Genomic DNA, 20,340 nt, shown 5'->3' with positions numbered 1-20,340 from the left:
AGACATTTGTAGCTCCAAAAATCACATAAAGGAAACATGAAAGTACTCCATACGACTCCAGTGTTTTAATCCATGTCTTAAAAAGTTATATGAATGGTGTGGGTGAGAAACAGATCAATATTTAAGTCATTTTTTGATAGAAATTCTTCTCCCTGTCCAGAAGGGTGCAGTATGCATGAAGAATGTGAATCACCAAAAACACAAGAAGAAGAATGTGAAAGTGATCTGTTTCTACACCTATCATATCGCTTCTGATGACATTGATTTGACCACTGGAGGATTACTTTTATGCTGACTTATGTGATTTTTTTAGCTTAAAAATGTTGGCACCCATTCACTTGCATTGTATGGACCAAAAGAGCTGAGATATTCTTCTAAAAATCTTAATTTGAGTTCAGCAGATGAAAGAAAGTCATACACATCAGGGATGGCATTAGGGGGAATAAATGATAAGAGAATTTTCATTTTTGGGTGAACTATCCCTTTAAGTCTTTGAGATTTTTTTCACCTATTTTATCTTCCACCAGGCAAAAATTGCTTAGGAAATTAGTAGCACATTTCTCCTTAACAAACCACATGATTTGAGGTTTCATTCATATCTGAGCAATAGTAACAATGATGCTTGCCTTAGCAAATCCAGTAATATATTAAAAAGGAAATTGTGGGGCCTGGGTAGCTCAGCAAGTAAAGAAGCTGACTACCACACCTGGAGTCACAAGTTTGAATCCAGGGGGTGCTGAGTGACTCCAGTCAGGCTTCCCAAGCAACCAACTGGCCCGGTTGCTAGGGTGGGTAGACTCACGTTGGGTTAACCTCCTCATGGAACCTATAATGTGGCTCTCGCTCTCGGTGGGGCGTGTGGTGATTTGTGCGTGGATGCCGCGGAGAATAGTGTGAATAGCATCCACACGCGCTAGGTCTCCGCGGTAACGTGCTCAACAAGCCACGTGATAAGATGCACAGATTGACTATCTCAGATGCAGAGGCAACTGAGATTCGTCCTCTGCCACCCAGAATGAGGCGAGTCACTACGCCACCATGAGGATTTAGAGCGCACTGGGAATTGGGCATGCCAAATTGAGGAGAAAAGGGGAGAAAAAAAAAGAAAAAAGGAAATTGCTGCTATTGCAAAACTGGAACTTATTTGTCACTTTTGAAACGAACAAACCACAAAACTTTACAACATGGCTACTAATAAGTGTAATTACAAGCACAAACACTCAAGAGAGCTGTAAAGAGACTTTGAAAAGTACTGCAAGATTCTAAGGTGACAGACAGTGAAACGAATAATTGTACTGAAAATCAACATACTCTTTTGCACCCTGTAAGATTTATAATAGGCTGTCAAAATGTGTAAATTACTTAGCTTGTAATGCAGCTTATATTTTGAGAATCACACTAAAGGGTCTAAGATAAAAAGCAAAACTTACATCTGTACTTATCCTCAAGATGAGCTTTGCACAGACAGATAATTCCTGTTTTGAAGGATAGGGTACGAATCTTTCCAGCTCGTCCTCTGCAGGGAAAAATAAAATAACAAGGTGACAAATGACTAAAGCGAGACCATCAACTGCTCTTTTTATCTTTTTTAGCAGATAAAGAGTCAAGATCAGGAGAAAAAAATGCTCCAGTTTTTCCTGCAAAATAGGCTGGTAAAAGATACTGTTTTCACATTTATTTTTTTGTCTTAAACTTCTATTGCTGCCAAAAATGAAATAAGCCAGCTTAGCACAACATCTTCTGTGAAAAACATCTCTTTGCAAGACGATCTAGCTAAAACAAGCAGGTGTAGAATGAAAAGACCTCCGAAGCTTTTGACTCAGTTTCTTTGTGGGACAGAAAAGGGTCTTCTGTGGAATCTACCACATCCACGTGCAAACACTGTGTGATTTATGGCTCAGTGTCATCACACTGAGAAACATGCTGAGAACTGAAGAGCTCAACTTCCTTATTCTTTCTCTGAATCATATATATTCTATTATTACACAGCTCACTGGAATACTTGGTTCTGATAGGCCAATATTTTTGTATAAGAACTGCTAAACTATATAACTGACTGCTGTCCCAGGCAACCGAATTCCCAATCTGCTTTTAAGTCCTCGTGGTCGCGTAGTGATTCGCCTCAATCTGGGTGTCGGAGGACGAATCCCAGCTGCCTCCGCGTCTGAGACCGCCAACCCACACATCTTATCACGTAGCTTGTTGAGCGCGTTGCCACGGAGACATAGCGCGTGTGGAGGCTTCACGCCTTCCACCTTGGCATCCACGCTCAACTCACCACGCGCCCCACCGAGAACGAACCACATTATAGCGACCACGAGGAAGTTACCCAATGTGACTCTAACTTCCCTAGCAACCGGGCCAATTTGGTTGCTTAGGAGACCTGGCTGGAGTCACTCAGCACACTGCGAACTCCAGGGGTGGTAGCAACTAAAAAGTAACTTCATCATGATTGAAATCACATGTTCTTTATTAGAATGCAAGGCAACCTGGTTAGAGAAATCAAAGTTCTATTCATTACAGAGAACATAAGTGTGCAAGATGCCCCCCCCCCCCCAAAGCATGGCATCTGGAAAGCGCTTGTGGATGGTGCATTTGGAGAAGTTTACTGCTCTTTAAGTCAGCACGTATGTTTGTATGACATATCTCATATGTCATATGATGACAGTCCATTAAAATAAAAAGTGGTCTGAGATCTCTGCTGAACTCAATGTACATGGTAAGGAACCGTTTAAATATACAATAACGATTAAGAGTATCCAGGTTGTAATTAATATTTATATTACTGCTGCAGTGAGAAGGAACAGGACAAAGTCAAAGGCAGTCATTAAATGTAATTGTGATAGGCTCACTGACTAGGAGGGCAAGATTAGCGAAAACAGTCATTAAGTGTGATACCCCCCACCCTATTCAAGTTGTTCTGAGTCTGCTAGTGTAGAGCCAGCTTAAGGCTGCATGACTGATTGAATTAAGATTGAAATCGCAATATATCGCAATTTCTAAACAGCAAAAGGCTGCGTTTTAAAACTTGACACCACTTCAGTCAGCGTTGTTTGACAGTGCGGCACTCTCTAGTGGGTATGTACGGTACATGCTGATCAGCGCAGCAATATGAAATAATAAATTATTATCATTACATTTCAACTCGCAAAATGATCACTTCCCAAATGCTGGCTATAGATGCCGTACACTTGGAACACGTCACAGATTGGAGGTGCCATCAAGCCAAGCGCTATGATTTTTTTTATTCAGCCTTTTTTGGATTGACAACGTATCTAAATATAGCGTGTGCTAATGTTTTTATGCGAAACCTCGATAAAAAAAAAAAATTGTGTCTGTAACAATTAAGGAATGGAGGAAGCTGGGGCCGGCTTGACAAAACACGCAGACATTTATTGTTGCACTTTTCAGCCGCACACAATAAGACACCACTTTTCAGCAGTACACAAAAGGTTTGCTTTGACACGCAGACTCGTCTGCCGCTGTCTCCTTTTCTCCCCAATTTGGAATGCCCAATTCCCAATGCACTCTAAGTCCTTGTGGTGGCATAGTGACTCGCCTCAATCCGGGTGGCGGAGGACGAATCTCAGTTGCCTCCTCGTCTGAGACCGTCAATCTGCGCATCTTATCTCATGGCTTGTTGAGTGCGTTACCTCGGAGACCTAGTGCGTGTAGAGGCTTCACGCTATTCTCTGCGGCATCCACGCACAACTTACCACGCGCCCCACCGAGAGCGAGAACCACATTATGGAGACCACGAGGAGGTTAACCCAACGTGACTCTACCCACCCTAGCAACCGGGCCAATTGGTTGCTTAGGAAGCCTGACTGGAGTCACTGGATTCAAACTTGCGACTCCAGGTGTGGTAGTCAGCTTCTTTTACATGCTGAGCTACCCAGGCCCCCGGCTGTCTCCTCTCTTTAAATACTCCTGCCACCCCTCACTGGAACGCGAGACCGGTGTGGCACACAGGTGGACCTCATTCACCACTTATCTTCCCGGCCTTGCTCTGCCCAGATGCCGTTCGGCCCCGCCCTGCTCGCCACAGTGTCAAAACGTAAATGAAATTTAAGCGATAAAATCCTAAAAAAAAAATTATAATCACCCAGCCTTAACATCAATGCATTTTTTGCAATGAACGGCATGATTGTTCATTATCCATTACATATTAAACATTCAAATATGCAAATACGTACGTATCATAGACACTGAGCAACCAGTTGAGACACATGTCCACACACAGAGGCACGTTGACCAGACTGCTGTGCTGCTGTTCCAGACGGTCGTAGATGCTGGTCAGACAGTTGATCACCTGCATGATGTCCATGAATTGCTCATTCTGTTTAAGATTGTGCTGCTCAAAGGCCTCACAAGCTGTAGACATGCCCAGTAGATCCACTGTACACAGAGAAAAACAAAGTTAAGGACCTTAAACACAGGAATTGTCCATTGTGTCAATTATGTGATAACAAATCTGTTAGATATTTCTGCTGTTCATGTGTGCTCACTCACAAATAACTTACATAAATTATATCACCTGTACATTTTGGAACTTATAAAGCAGAATGCTTCGAAGACTATTTTTTTTTTTTCCTTTTAAGTTGTTGGACATTTTAAATAATAACTAAAAAATGCAAAAGTCATTGGCACAATGCTAGGGTTTGTGCGTGGTTGCCAAGGAACTGATATGTAGCTGCTAATGTGTTCTGAGTGTTATTTAGCGCATTGCTAAGGCTAGGGTAGTTACTTCAAACTAATCATAAGTTTGGGCATGGGTGGTCTAAGGGGGGGCTGGGGGAAGGGGCCCTCGAGATTTACCTTAAGCCCCCCTAAGAAACTTCTTAAGCCCTCACCCCCCGATGGACAATGTTTACAATTAATTTACAATTTACTATGAAATCTGACAAATAAAGAAATGAACACTTTCTCCTTTACAAGAACACAGAGTAAAGCAATAATAATTTGCCTCTCTGTCATGAGGTGCAGTCTGGATGATATTAAATCTTCCAGAAAATAGCTGAAAAGAGAGTAACAGTGCCATGTGATTGTGTGCACGGACTCACAGCAGAGAGCTTTCTGCATTCGTCTCAGCTTCATTGCCGTCCTGTACGCAGAGAACCGTACGTTGTTGAGATCAGCTGTTTATTAAGAGAAAGTGTAGAAAACAAGAAAACAAAATGTTAATTTCAGCAAATAATCCTGCACTGTAAAGAACGTTTTGTAAGGTAATGTAAAAAATATACAGTGCTGTTAAAAAGTATTTGCCCCCTTCCTGATTTCTTCTATTTTTGTGTATTTTTCATACTAAATTGTTTTCAATCTTCAAACGAGATATAACATAAAACAAAGGCAACCTGAGTAAACACAAAATACAGTTTTCAAATATATATATATATTATTGTAGCAAAAAAGTTATCCAACACCTTTGTCACCCATGTGAAAAACTAACTGCCCCCTTAAACTTAATAGCTGGTTGTGCTACCTTTAGCAGCAACAACTGCAACCAAACGCTTCCAATAACTGGAGATCAGTCTTTCACAACGTTGTGGTGGAATTTTGGCCCACTCTTCTTTGCAGAACTGCTTTAGTTCAGCCACATTGGAGGGTTTTCGAGCATGAACTGCCCGTTTAAAGTCCTGCCACAGCATCTCAATCGGGTTCAAGTCAGGACTTTGACTAGGCCACTCCAAATCTATAATTTTGTTTCTTTTGAGCCATTCAGAGGTGGACTTACTCCTATGCTTTGGATCATTGTCTTGCTGCATAATCCAGTTGCGCTTGAGCTTCAACTTTTTGTGAAATTCTGTGTTTGATTTACGTCAGATGTGGAATTTTTTGTGGAATTCTGTGTTTGATTTACGCCATATGTAATGGGCCCCCTGTCTTCCAAACAGTTCTACTTTCGACTCATCTGTCCACAGAACATTCTCCCAAAAGGTTTGAAGATCATCAAGGTGTGTTTTGGCAAAATTCAGACAAGCCTTAATGTTCTTCTGGGTTAGCAGTGGTTTTTGCCTCACCACTCTTCCATGGATGGCATTTTTGGCCAGTGTCTTTCTGATAGTAGAGTTATGAACAGTGACCTTTATTGATGCGAGAGAGGCCTGCAGTTTCTTGGATGTTGTCATTGGCTTTTTTGTGACTTCCTGGATGAGTTGTCGCTGTGGTCTTGGAGGAATTTTGGAAGGTCGGCCACTTCAGGGAAGGTTCACTCCTGTGCCAAGTTTTCTCCATTTGAAGATAATGGCTCTCACTGTGGTTCTTTGGAGTCCCAGAGCCTTAAACCCTTCCCAGACTGATGTATTTCAATCACCTATTTCCTCATAATTTCTAAAAATGTATTTAGACCTTGGTATAGTGTGCTACTAGGTGAGTCCTTTTAGCCAACTTCATGCTGCTGAAAAAGTTCTATTTAGGTGCTGATTTGATTGTACAGGGCTGGAAGAAATCAGGCCTGGGTGTGTCTAGTCCAGCTGAACCCCATGAATGCAGTTTCATAAATTTGGGGATTTAGTAACTAAGGGGGCAAATCATCTTTCAAACAGGGCCAGTTGGTATTGGATAATTATCATTCAAAACTGTATTTTGTGTTTACTCAGATTGCCTTTGTTTTATTTTAGATTTTGTTTTAATTTTTTTAACAATTTAGTATGCGATATATACAAAAACTGAAGAAATCAGTTACTTTTTCACAACACTGTACTTCATGTGGTAACATCAAAATTCAAGTACAAAATATTATTTAAAATGACTAAATCAACCTGAATACATAAGGCTATACAAAACATTTTCAAGGTTAAGCTCAAGTACAAATAGGCTTTGTTCACACAAATCCGTTCTCCAATTGAAATCAGATTTTTAACAGGCTTGATCCAAATTACATTACAGGTGGTTTGAAATCTGATTCAAATCAGATTTTTGTTCATGCGTCTTAGTCTGAATGGTTAGATCAGATTTCATATTTTTTTTTCGTCATTCTTTGTGCATGACGGGTTGTAATGTCAGGTGTGGTGACAAGAAGACATATACTGCATTCCAAACAGCATAAATTATGTCTTTGCAGGGCACTTCGAAGGGAAAACGATAATGGCAGCCATGCTGTAGGATTGTTCCAAACAGACTTCAAAATGTGAGTTCAAAATTACCATTATTTTTGAGCCCTACAACTTTCCGCCCTCCGAAACTCTCGAAGAGGGGAATAGGGCATAGGGATGATCACTTCAGAATGAAATGCACCCATATGTAATATATACTGTATATATCACAAGGAAGCCAATACAGTGCAAACTTCTTTTACAATAATACAGCTGTGTGTCATACCACACACGCACCAATTTGCAGTAACCCACATGGGACGCAAGCCATCTCAAGGTATTATATGTATCTCGCTTAACTCTAGTACCTGCAGTGACAGCAGCAACAAACATTGCATATGCCACCTTTCCTGTTTTTTACGCTGTTGTCGGTGACGAATGTGTTCATATTTGGAAACTGCCCTCATGACCAATATATAATCAATGGCAAAATATCCATGGCTAAACTGTCACGCATGGTGAACCTATGCAAGTTTGCATCGTTGCTATGACAACTAATGGGGATATGCTAGCAAAAGCAACTGCAGTCTGAACGAAAAGAATCCGATCTGGCCACATATAAATTGCAGTTAAAACAGTCAGTCCAAACAATCTAACTGGAGGAAAAAAAATCTGATTTTCTCTGCAGAGTGAACAAAGCCACAGTGTGCAACATTTCATAGCTACTCAAGTGAATCATCTCTACATCTTTCAACTTCTTTATCTGTAAGGATCTGAAAAAAAAAAAAAAACAACAGAAACATCAAGCTAGTTTCAGCCTAATTAGCTATTTTGCTTTCGATCCATTGATCAAACAAATCTTAGATCTGACTTAAAGAGATTGTTCATCCCAAAATGAAAATTCTGCCATAATTTACTCACCCTCATGTTGTTCCAAACCTGTATGACTTTCCTCGTTCCATTTTAGTAAGGGCAATACATCATTCTCAGTCACCATTCACTTACATTGCATCTTTTTTCCAAACAATGAAGACGAATGGTGACTAAGGCTGTCCGTTATGCCTAACTTCTCTTTTTGAGTTCCATGGAAGAACAGGAAAGTAATATGGGTTTGGAACAACATAAGGATGAGTAAACAATGGCAAGATTTTCATTTTTGGGTAAACTATCCCTTCAAGGCCAGTTTCATTTTACCATGTAAGCAAAAATTACAATTATAAGAGATACAACCATCAGAAATAAATTACCTAAAGACTGATAGAGTTCCGCCATCTTTGGATGGTCCCAACATGTTGTTTGGGTCTGGTGACTGCAAGTAAAGGCATAAAATGCAAAAAAAAAAACAACAACAAAAAAACACATAAGATCTCTGTCAAAACAAATAAAATATCTAGAGCCGACGAACCTATTAAGGATTTGCAACATCCTAAAATGTGTATGACTCACTCACATATTTAATGCCATCTAGGCTATCTAATCTATTTACAGATTGTACCTTATATTATGACTCAGTATGGTGGATAGGCCTTGGAGTCATTTTCTATCAAACAATAAATCTTTATGTGGTATCTTATCCTCAAGAACAGCTAAATTAAAATAGTTCTTTAAATAATGGGCACCTTCAGCAGATATTCGAGCACACTTGACCAATAAGCTCCTGAAAGTTCCTGTAAGAAGGATTATTACAACAGTGGCCAATAAAATATTAAATGGAAGTTAGATATATTGTTTATAATAATACACAGCCTAACTCTTTTAAGAAGGATGAAAAACATGGGATAACAAGAGACTTCTGGCAAGATGTTGTAATATACTGCAATAAACATTTAATAAATGTGTAGTTTCATTGTAATACAATGAAAATTGAAGCTTAAAAGAATGCAATTTTAAATTTCTACGTTCACAAGCACTTGTTTTGTTACACAGACTAAATGAGTCCATTAGTGGAAATGCAATTTGCACCACTGAGATGCCTTTTTCCAAGAGTTGCTATGAGCCGGGATGTTTTTGTGATTTCGGGCTTAAGCCAGCCAAGTGGCTCTGCTGAATTCTAACAGGGCTGGAAAACTTCAAAACTATCAATTATATCCACACCCAGCAGTGCTTTAGTAATGAAAAACAAAACTTCTGGACAAGGCTTTTCAACGATATACGTCAATGAGATGAGAGTGAACATTAATTACATTGTTTTTTGTTTGTTATTTTCAGAAATGAAAAACACTATACTATTTAAAGTCAAAGAGGGATCAAAGTTTCCATGACCTTTCCAGTTTCTTGTCATTACTGGATAAAGATTTTTAAAAACCAGATTCATTGAAAAGAAACAACTCAAAATAATGTTTAAAGGAATGTTCGGGTTCAATAAAAGTTAAGCTCAGTCGACAGCATTTATGGCATAAACATTGATTATCACAAAAACTAATTAATTTTGACTCGTCCCTTCTTTAAAAAAATAAAAAATAAAAAAAAATTGCGGTTACAGCGATTCACTTACAATTGAAGTGAATGGGGCCAATTTTTGGAGGGTTTAAATGTGAAACTTATACAGTACTGTGCAAAATTCTTAGGCACATAAGATGTTTCACAAAAACATTTGTCTTAAGATGGTTATTTATATCTTTGGCTTTAGTGTGTCAATATGAAAAATACATTTTAGACTCCCAAACATTACATTTGCAAATAGAAAAGATTAGAACAGAAGAACAGGGAACCCTGCAACAGATGTCACGGCCCCCACAAAGCCCCCCACTGAACATCGTGTCAGTATGAGATTACATAAAGAGACAGAAGCAATTGAGACAGCCTATATAGATAGAAGAACTGTGGCAAATTCTCCAAGAAGCTTGGAACATCCTATCTGCCAACAACCAAGAAATACTGTATCCAGGTGTACATAGGAGAATTAGTGATGTTTTAAAGGCAAAGGTGGTCACACCGAATATTGATTTAGCTTTTTTTATGTTTACTGGACTTTGTATGACATTAAGTGATAAATGAAAACTATTTATTTCATTATTTTTGAAGACATCCTCACTATGCAACATTTTTCACAAGTGCTTAAAACTTTTGCACAGTACTGTAATTTTTTAAAAACACTTACATTAATATTTCTGGTAAAACTTGCTTATTATTTGAGATGTAAGTTGTTGTTTTAGCATTTTCTGAGTTACGTTGTCATGGCAACGAAGTCATAATATCGGATTTAACTTTACATAGAAAAGGTTAGTATGCGATTTTATCAGACTTAAATCACGTTAACGCACATATTGTTTATGTCTTGTGGTTGTACTTTTGAAACAGTGAGTCCTTTAACGTTTACAGATTGGTCCCATTCATTTCCATTATAAGCGCCTTTCTGTAACCTCGATCTTTGCTTTTTTTTATAAACAGGTGGGACAAGTTGAAATACATTTTTGTCTTAATCTAAATTATGTCATAAATGCTGTCGATTGAGCTTAATTTGTATTGAACCCAAAATATTGCTTGAACCCACAAATCAGACACCACTATGGCTTTCAAACTAGTTTAACTCAACACTAGAACAACATCTCATTAAATATTTTAGAGCTGAGAACTACAAAAATGTATATTCCCTAAAGAAATGTATATGACTTTTCCAGGTCTTGAAAACACAATTTACTGTATAAAAAAAAATGAACAATTCCATGACTCTGGAAACCATGTTCGAAGAACCTTGAACTACCATGTCGATTGATACCGTGTTATATGATGTTAGTAATCATTCAGAACCATTATATTACCATTTAATACTTTCACTGTACTATGGAACCACAACAGTATTTCTTTTGTAAGGGATATTAATCAGCCAGTCTGGAGCTTAAACACACATAAAACATTTATAATTAATTAATTAATTGAATTATATTTATTTATCACACATTATACATTTGCACATATACAGTGAAACTCTTTTTTTCACATATCCCAGCTAAGCTAGGGTCAGAGTGCAGGGTCAGCCATGATACAGCGCCCCTGGAGCAGATAGGGTCAAGGGCCTTGCTCAAGGGCCCAACAGTGGCTTGAACCCCCGACCTTCTGATCAGTAACCCAGAGCCTTAACCGCTGAGCCACCACTGCCCATATATAAAGTAGAGGTAGACCGATATATCAGTTTTACCCATTAATCTGTGCCGATAGTTGCTTTTTGAAACTATCGGTTATTGGCATAAATCTATGCCGATTGTTTCTTTTTCATGTTACTCAGAGCATGTTACTTACAGAGCAGAGGTGCAATAAATAATCCCTGACAATTCGTGGGGATCATCCAAATATTTCATACTTCAATGCATATTTTATTATTTTGAAAATCAAGTGTTTTAAATTGAAAAAGAAAATGTGAGTATATGGACACATGCCCCGTCAGCACATACTGTACATTATGCTTCCAACTTGTGAATAACAATAAACCTTATTTCTCATTGAACCTCACCTGGTGAAATAAATAGAATATTATACACAAAACCCTTTACTTTGGTGATTATACTGTACAGGCTATAAAATACTTAATTTAGTAAATACTTAAGTATGGAGCATTGTAACTGAGCCAAATCTCCGTAATTTCAAAATAAGAGTCCCTGGTGTGTTTTGGGCTTGTTTATAGTTAAAAGTCCCATATTATGCACCAAATCTTCATTTTGTTCTGGTTAGTATTGGGATTTTGGTTGAACAAACTGCATCTGGGATTTTATACATTTTGGACCCTTGGGTCTGTGCTCGTCATAGTAATGTAAGACTAAGACATTTTTTTGCCTTCTACAAATTGATTTTAAAAGCTCAGCCAATTAATCAGTTTTGGCCATTTCCACCACCTTAGTTATCGGTATCAGCTAAATCCACTATCAGCCGACCTCTAATATAAAGCAACAATAATTAGCGTGATACTGAATTCACATATTCATACTGCAATACTAGTATTTAAACTTGTCTTCTGGAAGTAGACATGGCTATGAATAGGGTTACAACCAGTTACATCTCGTTTATTAACTGAATAATGACTAATGAAGGATTTTTGTAGCCTCTTATAATGAATCATGGATTCATGTCAGTGGCTTTCAAGGAAACTGATGAAATCTGAATGCCATCTAAGACTGAATTCGTGTGTGGCATTTGTGAATGGCTCCAAATGCATCTTAAACCTCCACCTCTTTTAAGGCCCTGCAGATATTTGAAAGGCACCACTAAGCACATAATTTCCTTTAAAGGGATAGTTCACCCCAAAATGATGGAGATGTTAGGTAGAATGTTAGGGAATGGTAGGCTCAGTCACCAGACACATTGATTGTGTATTTTTCCCATACAATGAAAGTGAATGGCGACTGAGCCTTGAAATTCTGCCTGACATCTCCTTTTGTGTTCCACAGACGTAGAAAAGTCAAACTGGTTTGGAACAACTTGAGGGTGAGTAGAAGATGACAGAATTTTCCTTTTTACATTTCCTGAGCTGTGCAGACATAGTGGCTGAATTTCAAAAACCTAGAGAGCCGCATACCTTAACAGCATTTTTGGGCATCATAGACAGCTCCCTAGATTTTGAGACAGTCAGTAACTGCCAGCACCCTCTAGGATCAGGTAGACTTAGTCGAGCATGCCAATGGCCTGATGCCAAATTTCCCACTGAGATCTCCATACCTGCACATCTCAAGGCACGAAGTACAACAATAATGTGGGTTTGGGCAAGAAGCAGGAATGCCCACCTACATGCATGCATGCATCCAACAGAACCAGGTGCCCACACACACATGCATTCATGTAGAAACCTCTAATTTGTGGCTCTTGGTAACGCTTGTACGCAAACGCAGCCATAAGAATGTGGTGAAAACCAACACAGTGATCTTCTGTGTGGCATCCAAGGCATTGCATGCATGCACTTAATGTTAACTTATGGGAACCGCACGAATATGGAGGAGCTTTAAAGGCCAAGCCTCGTATCAACATACCGATTTCCACCAAATGGAACACAAAAACATAAATGACAACATAATCACAGTGTTAGTTCTACATGCATACTGCAAGAAGGGCACAGAAGATGTATCAGAAAATATCGATGTGATTGCTATTACAAAAATAAACAAAGCGAAGGCTGGACGGGCATGTCGCTAAGATGTGGGAATATAATGCAGCATTTGCTACGGGAAAAACACAGAACAAGCACCTGCTAGGATGTAATGAATACGAGAAAGAAACAGAAGCGGCGACTGTAAGGCATATGACGAATGTAAACTCCTTCGGCGTCCTCTACTCGCGGGAGCCGACATTTATGGGTTTGTATTTGCACTTACTTTCTTAGGTTCTCCCTCATGTCGCCTCTCTATAGTTGCTGAATCCAAGGTGTTTATTTAAATAAAATAAAAAAATAAAAAAAACAACCAAAAAAAAAAAAAAAAACCCCAACGGCTCGATGTTTTTTGGAGTGAATCACCTTCGCGGTGCTCCCTCTTTACAGGGGAAAATGCATCCGACTTCCTTGCGCTCTCCCTCAGCCGGAGCGGCTCAGACGAGGCGGAGCTTTTCCTCCCACTCCCATCCCCCTCTAACTCCTCTCTCTCTCTCTCTCTCAATTTTCAATTCAGTTTAAAGTACTTTATTAGCATGGCTGTTAATACACAATATTAGCATTAATACACAAAACATACGACAAGACAAAAAATAATAATAAAACAATATATAGACTGTCTCAAAACCTATTGAGCTGCCTACCAAGACAGCATTCGTGGGCATCAAAGACAGCACAAAGCTCAAATCCAACATCCGAACACGCTACTGATGGGCGATACCACTTAATTTATTTTTGATCCGATTCCAGTCATTTCAAGTCCAATATCGTTGATACCGATACCAATACCTATACTTCTATTAAACTGATTGTTTTGTGATTTCTTGGATAAAATTAGTAATTTATAATATTATTTTTAGTCATAATTCAAGTCATTATTTATTTATTTATTTTATTATTATTTTTTATTTTTTTGTACATTTGTGAGCCTAAACAGAAAGTTATTAGAGTTTTCTTTTGTTTACCACTACAGTAACTTTAGTTTAACCATGGGATTTAGTTAAACCATAGTTCCCACAAAATTAACCATGGTTACTACTACAATATTACTGTAGTAAATCATGGTTTACTATTATTATTTTAATTACTTATTAACAAAAATTACACACAAACTCATTGTAAGAAATGTCACCTTTAGATATGTTATGTTAGCGTGTATTTAATCCAGAAGCTGTTTCTCTGATTTTCTATCATTACCTCTACAAAGCACTGATCCCTTTTGTTTGAACGAGCCTCGTGACGGCGCAAGCGCTTGTCTGCTTGTGTCTTTCAACATTTGTGCATGTTAAAATGAGCAGAAGAAGAAATAGTTCCCATACTGCACAAGTATTTGCTAATATGACCTAATCTTTTTTACTTCACTTTGAAGCTTATGCTTATTGTTCACGTTCATGGTAACCAAAAAATAATATCCCTAGTTTAAAAAAATCTATATTTTTGTGTGAGGATCGATATTTTTGATACAACATCAGTATCGGAAGTATTGAAACTTTAGGATCGATCCGCCCATCCCTAGAAGACGCCCATAATTCCCAAAATTGCTCGAAGTAAACGTCCGAAGTCACGCACTACGATTCCCAAAATCGATCGAAATGCGATTCCTCAAAGTGCTCAAATCGAAAAATCGCAAACTCATAACATGACCAAAATACTCAAATTGAACATTCAGACACAACTAAGACGCCCAAAATTATTTAAAGTATCATAAGCACAAATAATGGCCAAAAATATTCGAATTGAATGTGCTGTGATGCCCAGAATTGCTTGAATTGAAAGTTCAAACATGCATATGATTCCCAATAGAAAATGTTCAAACATGAAATGACAAACATGACTCGAAAGCGCAAATGATGCACCAAAAAATTTGAATCGGACATTTGAACATGACTGAAGCCCAAAAATACTCAAATTGAACGTTTGAACGCACATATGATTTCCAAAAGTGCTGAAATAGAATGACTCTTATTAACGTCCAAACACATCTATAATGTCCAAAAGTACAAGAAGTAATGCAAAATATTAGAATTGACCGTTCAAACATGCCTGTGATAACCAAAACTGCTCGAATAGAAAGTTTGAACATGCATGATTCCCAAAAGTGCTCAAATTGAACGTTCAAACTTGTCTATGATGCCCAAAATTACTTGACTCGAATGATCATAAGTGCAAATAACGCCCCAAAAAATTTGAATCAAACGATCGAATACGACTCGTGCCCAAAAATACTTAAATCTAACGATGTAACCACATATTCAGGATTGGGGGGACCAACTGTAATAATTTAATAATCAACCATGGAAAAACCCCATATCAGTAGACGACTATTATGAATATTAGGGGGGACATGTCCCCCTCAGTGTCTATGGTGGTTACGGCCCTGCTTAAATCGAACAGTCAGACGTGCATATGATTCCCAAAAGTGCTTGAACTGAACGTTTGAATGTGCCTGTGATGTCAAAAATTGCTCAAGTCGAACTTTTGAGTATTAGGCAGTTCACTAGGTTTTGAGAGACAGCATATCCATCCATCTCATGAACAGTTAAAACTGCCCAATACACTGTGCGATACACAGCTGTCTATTTATATTTATCCAACATATCCTACCTCTTCTGCCATTACATTCCCTTGCACTATCTGTATATAACAGATTTGTATTGGTACACACACATATAGATAGATAGATAGATAGATATGTCTTATTGTGTATTTCTATACATACTTCTATTTTCTATTCGCTTTTTATTTTTATTCAATTTTTTTATTATCTCTGTCTTGTTGTTGTATTGTTTGTGCACTGGAAGCTTTTGTCACCAAGACAAATTCCTTGCTTGTGTAAGCATACTTGGCAATAAAGCTCATTCTGATTCTGAAGTAGGGTGTTTTAACCACCAGCAGTAAAGGTGGGTGCCACACTACAAGAATTGCATTTGATTGAAATAAATTGTGGTCAAAATAAAATGCAATAATTTGGTTAGTTCATTTAATTGTATTGGATGGGATGGAGTTCATGGAGTATATGAGGAAAAATCCTATTAAATGGTTATGGGGAAAATCTTTACCATAATATCTTTATTCACTGACATTAACAGACAATATTGCATAATATAATTCTTAACAGCTCATTAGTTAGTGAAAAATTAGACAAGTCATGAAAATTTGGATTCATATGTTTTCATATTTGATTGTACATGGATGGCTGATCTGTTATGCATTAATGTTTGTTAATGACTTATTAATGAAAGGCTTTTTCCTATAAAGTGTTACCCTTTATTTTCCTGTTACAGCACACCATTGGCAAATTCTGCTACCATCTTACTGTAAGTACTGTTACGCTTGACCAGCATTAATGACAACATTTATAATCTATGACAGCATCATTAAGAGCCAGTACTTTTACTGAAGGCAGAGTCATTCATGATAAACTGCACTGCCATGAACATCCCCAGACTATATGATATGAAGGCATACACATTTTAACATTTAAATGAATTACCCTATCCCAACTGAAGAAGTAATAACATGCATAACCAGCTGAAGTGTCATTGTCTTTGTATCCAGCTCTCACAATACAGCTCTCAAACAAGGTTGTTAAAAAATAAATCATATTCAATGTTAGAAGTCTTACAGAGTGACCTACACGAGAGAAAAGGTGGCAGAACTTTTGACTCAATAAATGAATTGGACCGAAGACATCAGTCAACCACGTAATTGGCTAATTCTAACTATTTCTGAGGAAGATATCGATTTTGAGCCACATACTGTAGTTTGGTGAGATTTATGAAAGTAAGAAATGCACAACTCACAGAATTTTAAAGCTGTCAAATTTATGTCACTCTTTCTTATGAGATGATAAGACCCTACTGGAACGTTATTACAATGTTATAACTGGTACACTGGTAAAATGGCCTAGTTTAATTTGAAGGAATGTATACAGTAATATACAGTGGCCCCAAAAAGCATTTGTTTCAAAATCAAGACAAAAAGTACCTGGACACTTTATGGTTGTAATAGTAAGTAAAAAATGTCTATTATTGACTTAATAAAATACACAAGCTAGGACACTTGTGTGACCTTGAGGGAACTGACTTCATACATCCACTAAAATGAACTTGGAACAAAATGGTTAAATAATTGCAAAAATATCTTAGAAAAATGAAGTTTGTACTGTGAAAAGACTCAGCATTGTTTGTTTGAAGATGCCACTTGGTTTGATGTTTTGTATTGTATGCAATGACGTTCACACATTTCAAGTTGTGGATTAAGTGTCCAAATACTTGGGGCCACTGTATTTATAAAAAACAATCACCCCCTCTCTCACTCACTCATCTGCATGCAGGAGTTCACAGCTATGTCTGATGCATGCTGCTACATGTATTGACTTCTCTTTTTGTTGGCAGAACCTTCCTTGTCATTTTAGACTGTTCTGCACAATTGTTACAGGGTTCGGAAACAGGTCATGAGAAATCATTTTTGTTTGGGAGTCAGCCAGCTGTGGCATATGTCCTTCTCAAAGTGTTGAAATTCACTTTGTTGATTCAGTGTGGACCTTGAGTGTGTCTGAGAATAATATGTTGGCTGAGTTTGGGAGGACTTACTTGATATAGTAGGGGACATTGTTGGGCGAAATAGAGCGTTCAAGAGGACTTTCAACAGAAGCTGAGTATAGAACAGAAAACACATGTTATCTGATAATTCAGTTTTCAAAGCTAATTCAGTTTTTCTATTCAAATATTAAATGACACATTTAATGTAAAAACACAACAATTTAGTAATATATAAAAAAAATTATGTACACTGTATTATCATGTAGGTGTATAAATGTGTGAAGTGTGTAATTTCTGTGCCCCTTGCGGTCCCTAACATTTTGCCCAACATCTCCGTTTGTGTTCCACAGAAGAAAGAAAGTTATAAGGGTTTGGAACAACTTTAGGGTTAGTAAATTATGACAGAATATGTATTTAAAGTGGAAGTCATCATTAATAATAATAATGAGTAATTCACATGCTACAGTTGCTGAAAACTGCATGATGACAAGGCTTTGACATTACAGTACTTGTAATATTGCAAAACAGCCATAAAGGCACACGCACCATCTAGGAAATTCTGAGACTTGGGCCCTAAATCCCCATAGGCTGTGGTCAACTGGGTCAGATGTTCTTCAGTAGAGACCTAAAAATAATAATAATAATAATAATAATAAAACACACACACACACACACACGAACCTGAAGAGATTGGCTACGTATATTCAGACTAGCATATTACCATACTTTCCCTATCTGTCACTCACTCGAAGTTGTGTCGATGTAGTGACATTAGGTGTCGCCCTTGGGAGCCCCAAACACCTCTGATCTTTGAGAAAAGACCAATGGAAATTGGCGAGTGCAATTTGCACGCCACTCCCCCGGACATACGGGTATAAAAGGAGCTGGTTCGCAACCACTCATTCAGATTTTTTTTCGATGCCGAGCGGTTGTGTTCAGCGAGCTGAATTCCTCTGCCGATCCATTCACCTCTTAAGAAAGCTGTTGGACTTAAGGCACATTACAGCTCGTGCACAGCCCCGGGTGCTTCAGCAGCCTAAAAGAGTATATTCTTCCATTAAAAGAGTATATTTTTCTACTAAAAGAGTGGCACTGACGGAGAGCGTCTTTTTAAAGATGCCTTTCCGTCGTGTTTATTTCCTGGTTGCGGTCATTATCTCTCCGCTTCCGACGGCCACGATCGCTGTCTCATGTGCTTAGGCGCTGCCCACGCTGAGACAGTGTTCGTGGATGTGTCATGTCCTCACTGCGAGAACATGACCATGGCAACGTTGCAGTCGCAGCTTTCCTTCATCAGAGGGAAAGCCACCCCAGCGGCTCCCCGCCTCGGTCCTTCTATCTACGGGTATGTGGCCATGTCGGTTAACACTGGGGGCTATTTGGGGAGCCCAATGGGAGCCGCTCTGCCGGGTAACCCCCCCTCGGACCTCCCATTCTCCAGCACACTCGTTCGCCCCGGTCGAGTTCTGGGATGAGACCGCCGGCTTGGTCAATCTGACGCTGAGGACTCAACTGGGCTCCCACCTTTGGGTGCGGTCGCCCAGTCGCAGCATGACCTGTAGAGCAGCGGGCTGGGCAACATCCAATACTTTTGCGAGGTTCTACAATCTCCGGGTTGAGCCGGGTTCGTCCCGTGTGTTGTCAAGTACAAACAGGTAAGTTTGCAGGACAACTGGCCAGGTGTACCGCTTGCGCATAGTGCCCCATTATGGGACTGTACGACGCTCGTAGGAGCGTTGGGGGAGGTTACGTGATGGCCGGGTGCGCTGGCTATAAGGCATGCAATGGTTTGCCCGTCTCGCTCCACCAGTCCACATAACACAGTTCAGCTAGTTGTGGCGTTTCGTACAGGGACCCCTAGTGTCACTACATCGACACAACGTCCTGGTTACTTTCGTAACCTCCGTTCCCAGATGGAGGGAACGAGACATTGTGTCCCTTCTGCCACAACACTGAACTACCCACTGAAATGGCCAGGACCCTATCTCGGCTCCTCAGCACAAAACCTGAATGAGTGGTTGCTAGCCAGCTCCTTTTATACCCATATGTCCGGGGGAGTGGCATGCAAATTCCACTCGCCAATTCCCATTGGCCATTTCTCAAAGATCATAGGTGTTTGGGGCTCCCAAGGGTGGCCCCTAGTGTCGCTACATTGACACAACATCTCGTTCCCTCCATCAAGGAACGGAGGTTATGAAAGTAACCAGGACGACTCTTATTATTACTGCAGTATATAGTATGTGATGCATGTGGCTAGAGTCTTTTCTATATTTTATATTTTTGCTTATTGATATTATGCTTGAAATCAACTATAATCAGAAGCTATGCAATCATATTCATATATCCACATTTTTGTACTCAGTTTTATATTCATTTATATCATCACTGTATAACTATCATTTTATTCATGCTTGATGCCTTATGTATCCAATGTTCCCGTGAGAACTAAATACATGCTAAATACATCCTCCAATATATGAGTTTGTTACCCTTTTGACCTGTTGGTTACCCTTTTGACCTCATGAGACTTCAGAGCTGGAACGAGAGAGCATAGTTTATGTCTGCTATTGTTCTAAGAAATGTGCAGACATAGTACAGACATAGACCTAGTACACAACTGGATATGTTTCGAGACATCTGTCCTCATATTTCGCTGAGATAAGTACATTTACGAGACGTTTGCATAAAT

General features: G+C 38.8%; 1 protein-coding gene across 4 annotated transcripts in view; it reads right to left on the bottom strand.

Moving 5' to 3' along the window:
• The window catches only part of LOC127445224 (dystrophin-like), a 157,977-nt gene that overhangs the window by 46,591 nt on the left and 91,046 nt on the right, over positions 1 to 20,340 (bottom strand). For 2 of the 4 annotated variants that reach the window (XM_051705117.1, XM_051705118.1), the window contains 6 exons: positions 18,198 to 18,276; positions 17,703 to 17,763; positions 8,282 to 8,343; positions 5,064 to 5,138; positions 4,197 to 4,398; positions 1,431 to 1,516 (listed from right to left, as the gene is read on the bottom strand). In XM_051705117.1, coding sequence (XP_051561077.1) covers positions 1,431 to 1,516; positions 4,197 to 4,398; positions 5,064 to 5,138; positions 8,282 to 8,343; positions 17,703 to 17,763; positions 18,198 to 18,276 — 565 coding nt within the window. Of the gene's footprint in view, positions 1 to 1,430; positions 1,517 to 4,196; positions 4,399 to 5,063; positions 5,139 to 8,281; positions 8,344 to 13,333; positions 13,555 to 17,702; positions 17,764 to 18,197; positions 18,277 to 20,340 lie in introns of those variants that run through there. The other 2 variants (XM_051705119.1, XM_051705121.1) reach the window with 1 other exon arrangement.

Source organism: Myxocyprinus asiaticus, chromosome 8 (genome assembly GCF_019703515.2).
Source record: "Myxocyprinus asiaticus isolate MX2 ecotype Aquarium Trade chromosome 8, UBuf_Myxa_2, whole genome shotgun sequence".
Classification (NCBI taxonomy): Eukaryota; Metazoa; Chordata; class Actinopteri; order Cypriniformes; family Catostomidae; genus Myxocyprinus; species Myxocyprinus asiaticus.
Note: the sequence above shows the minus strand (reverse complement) of the source record. Positions and strands in the feature narration are given on the sequence as shown.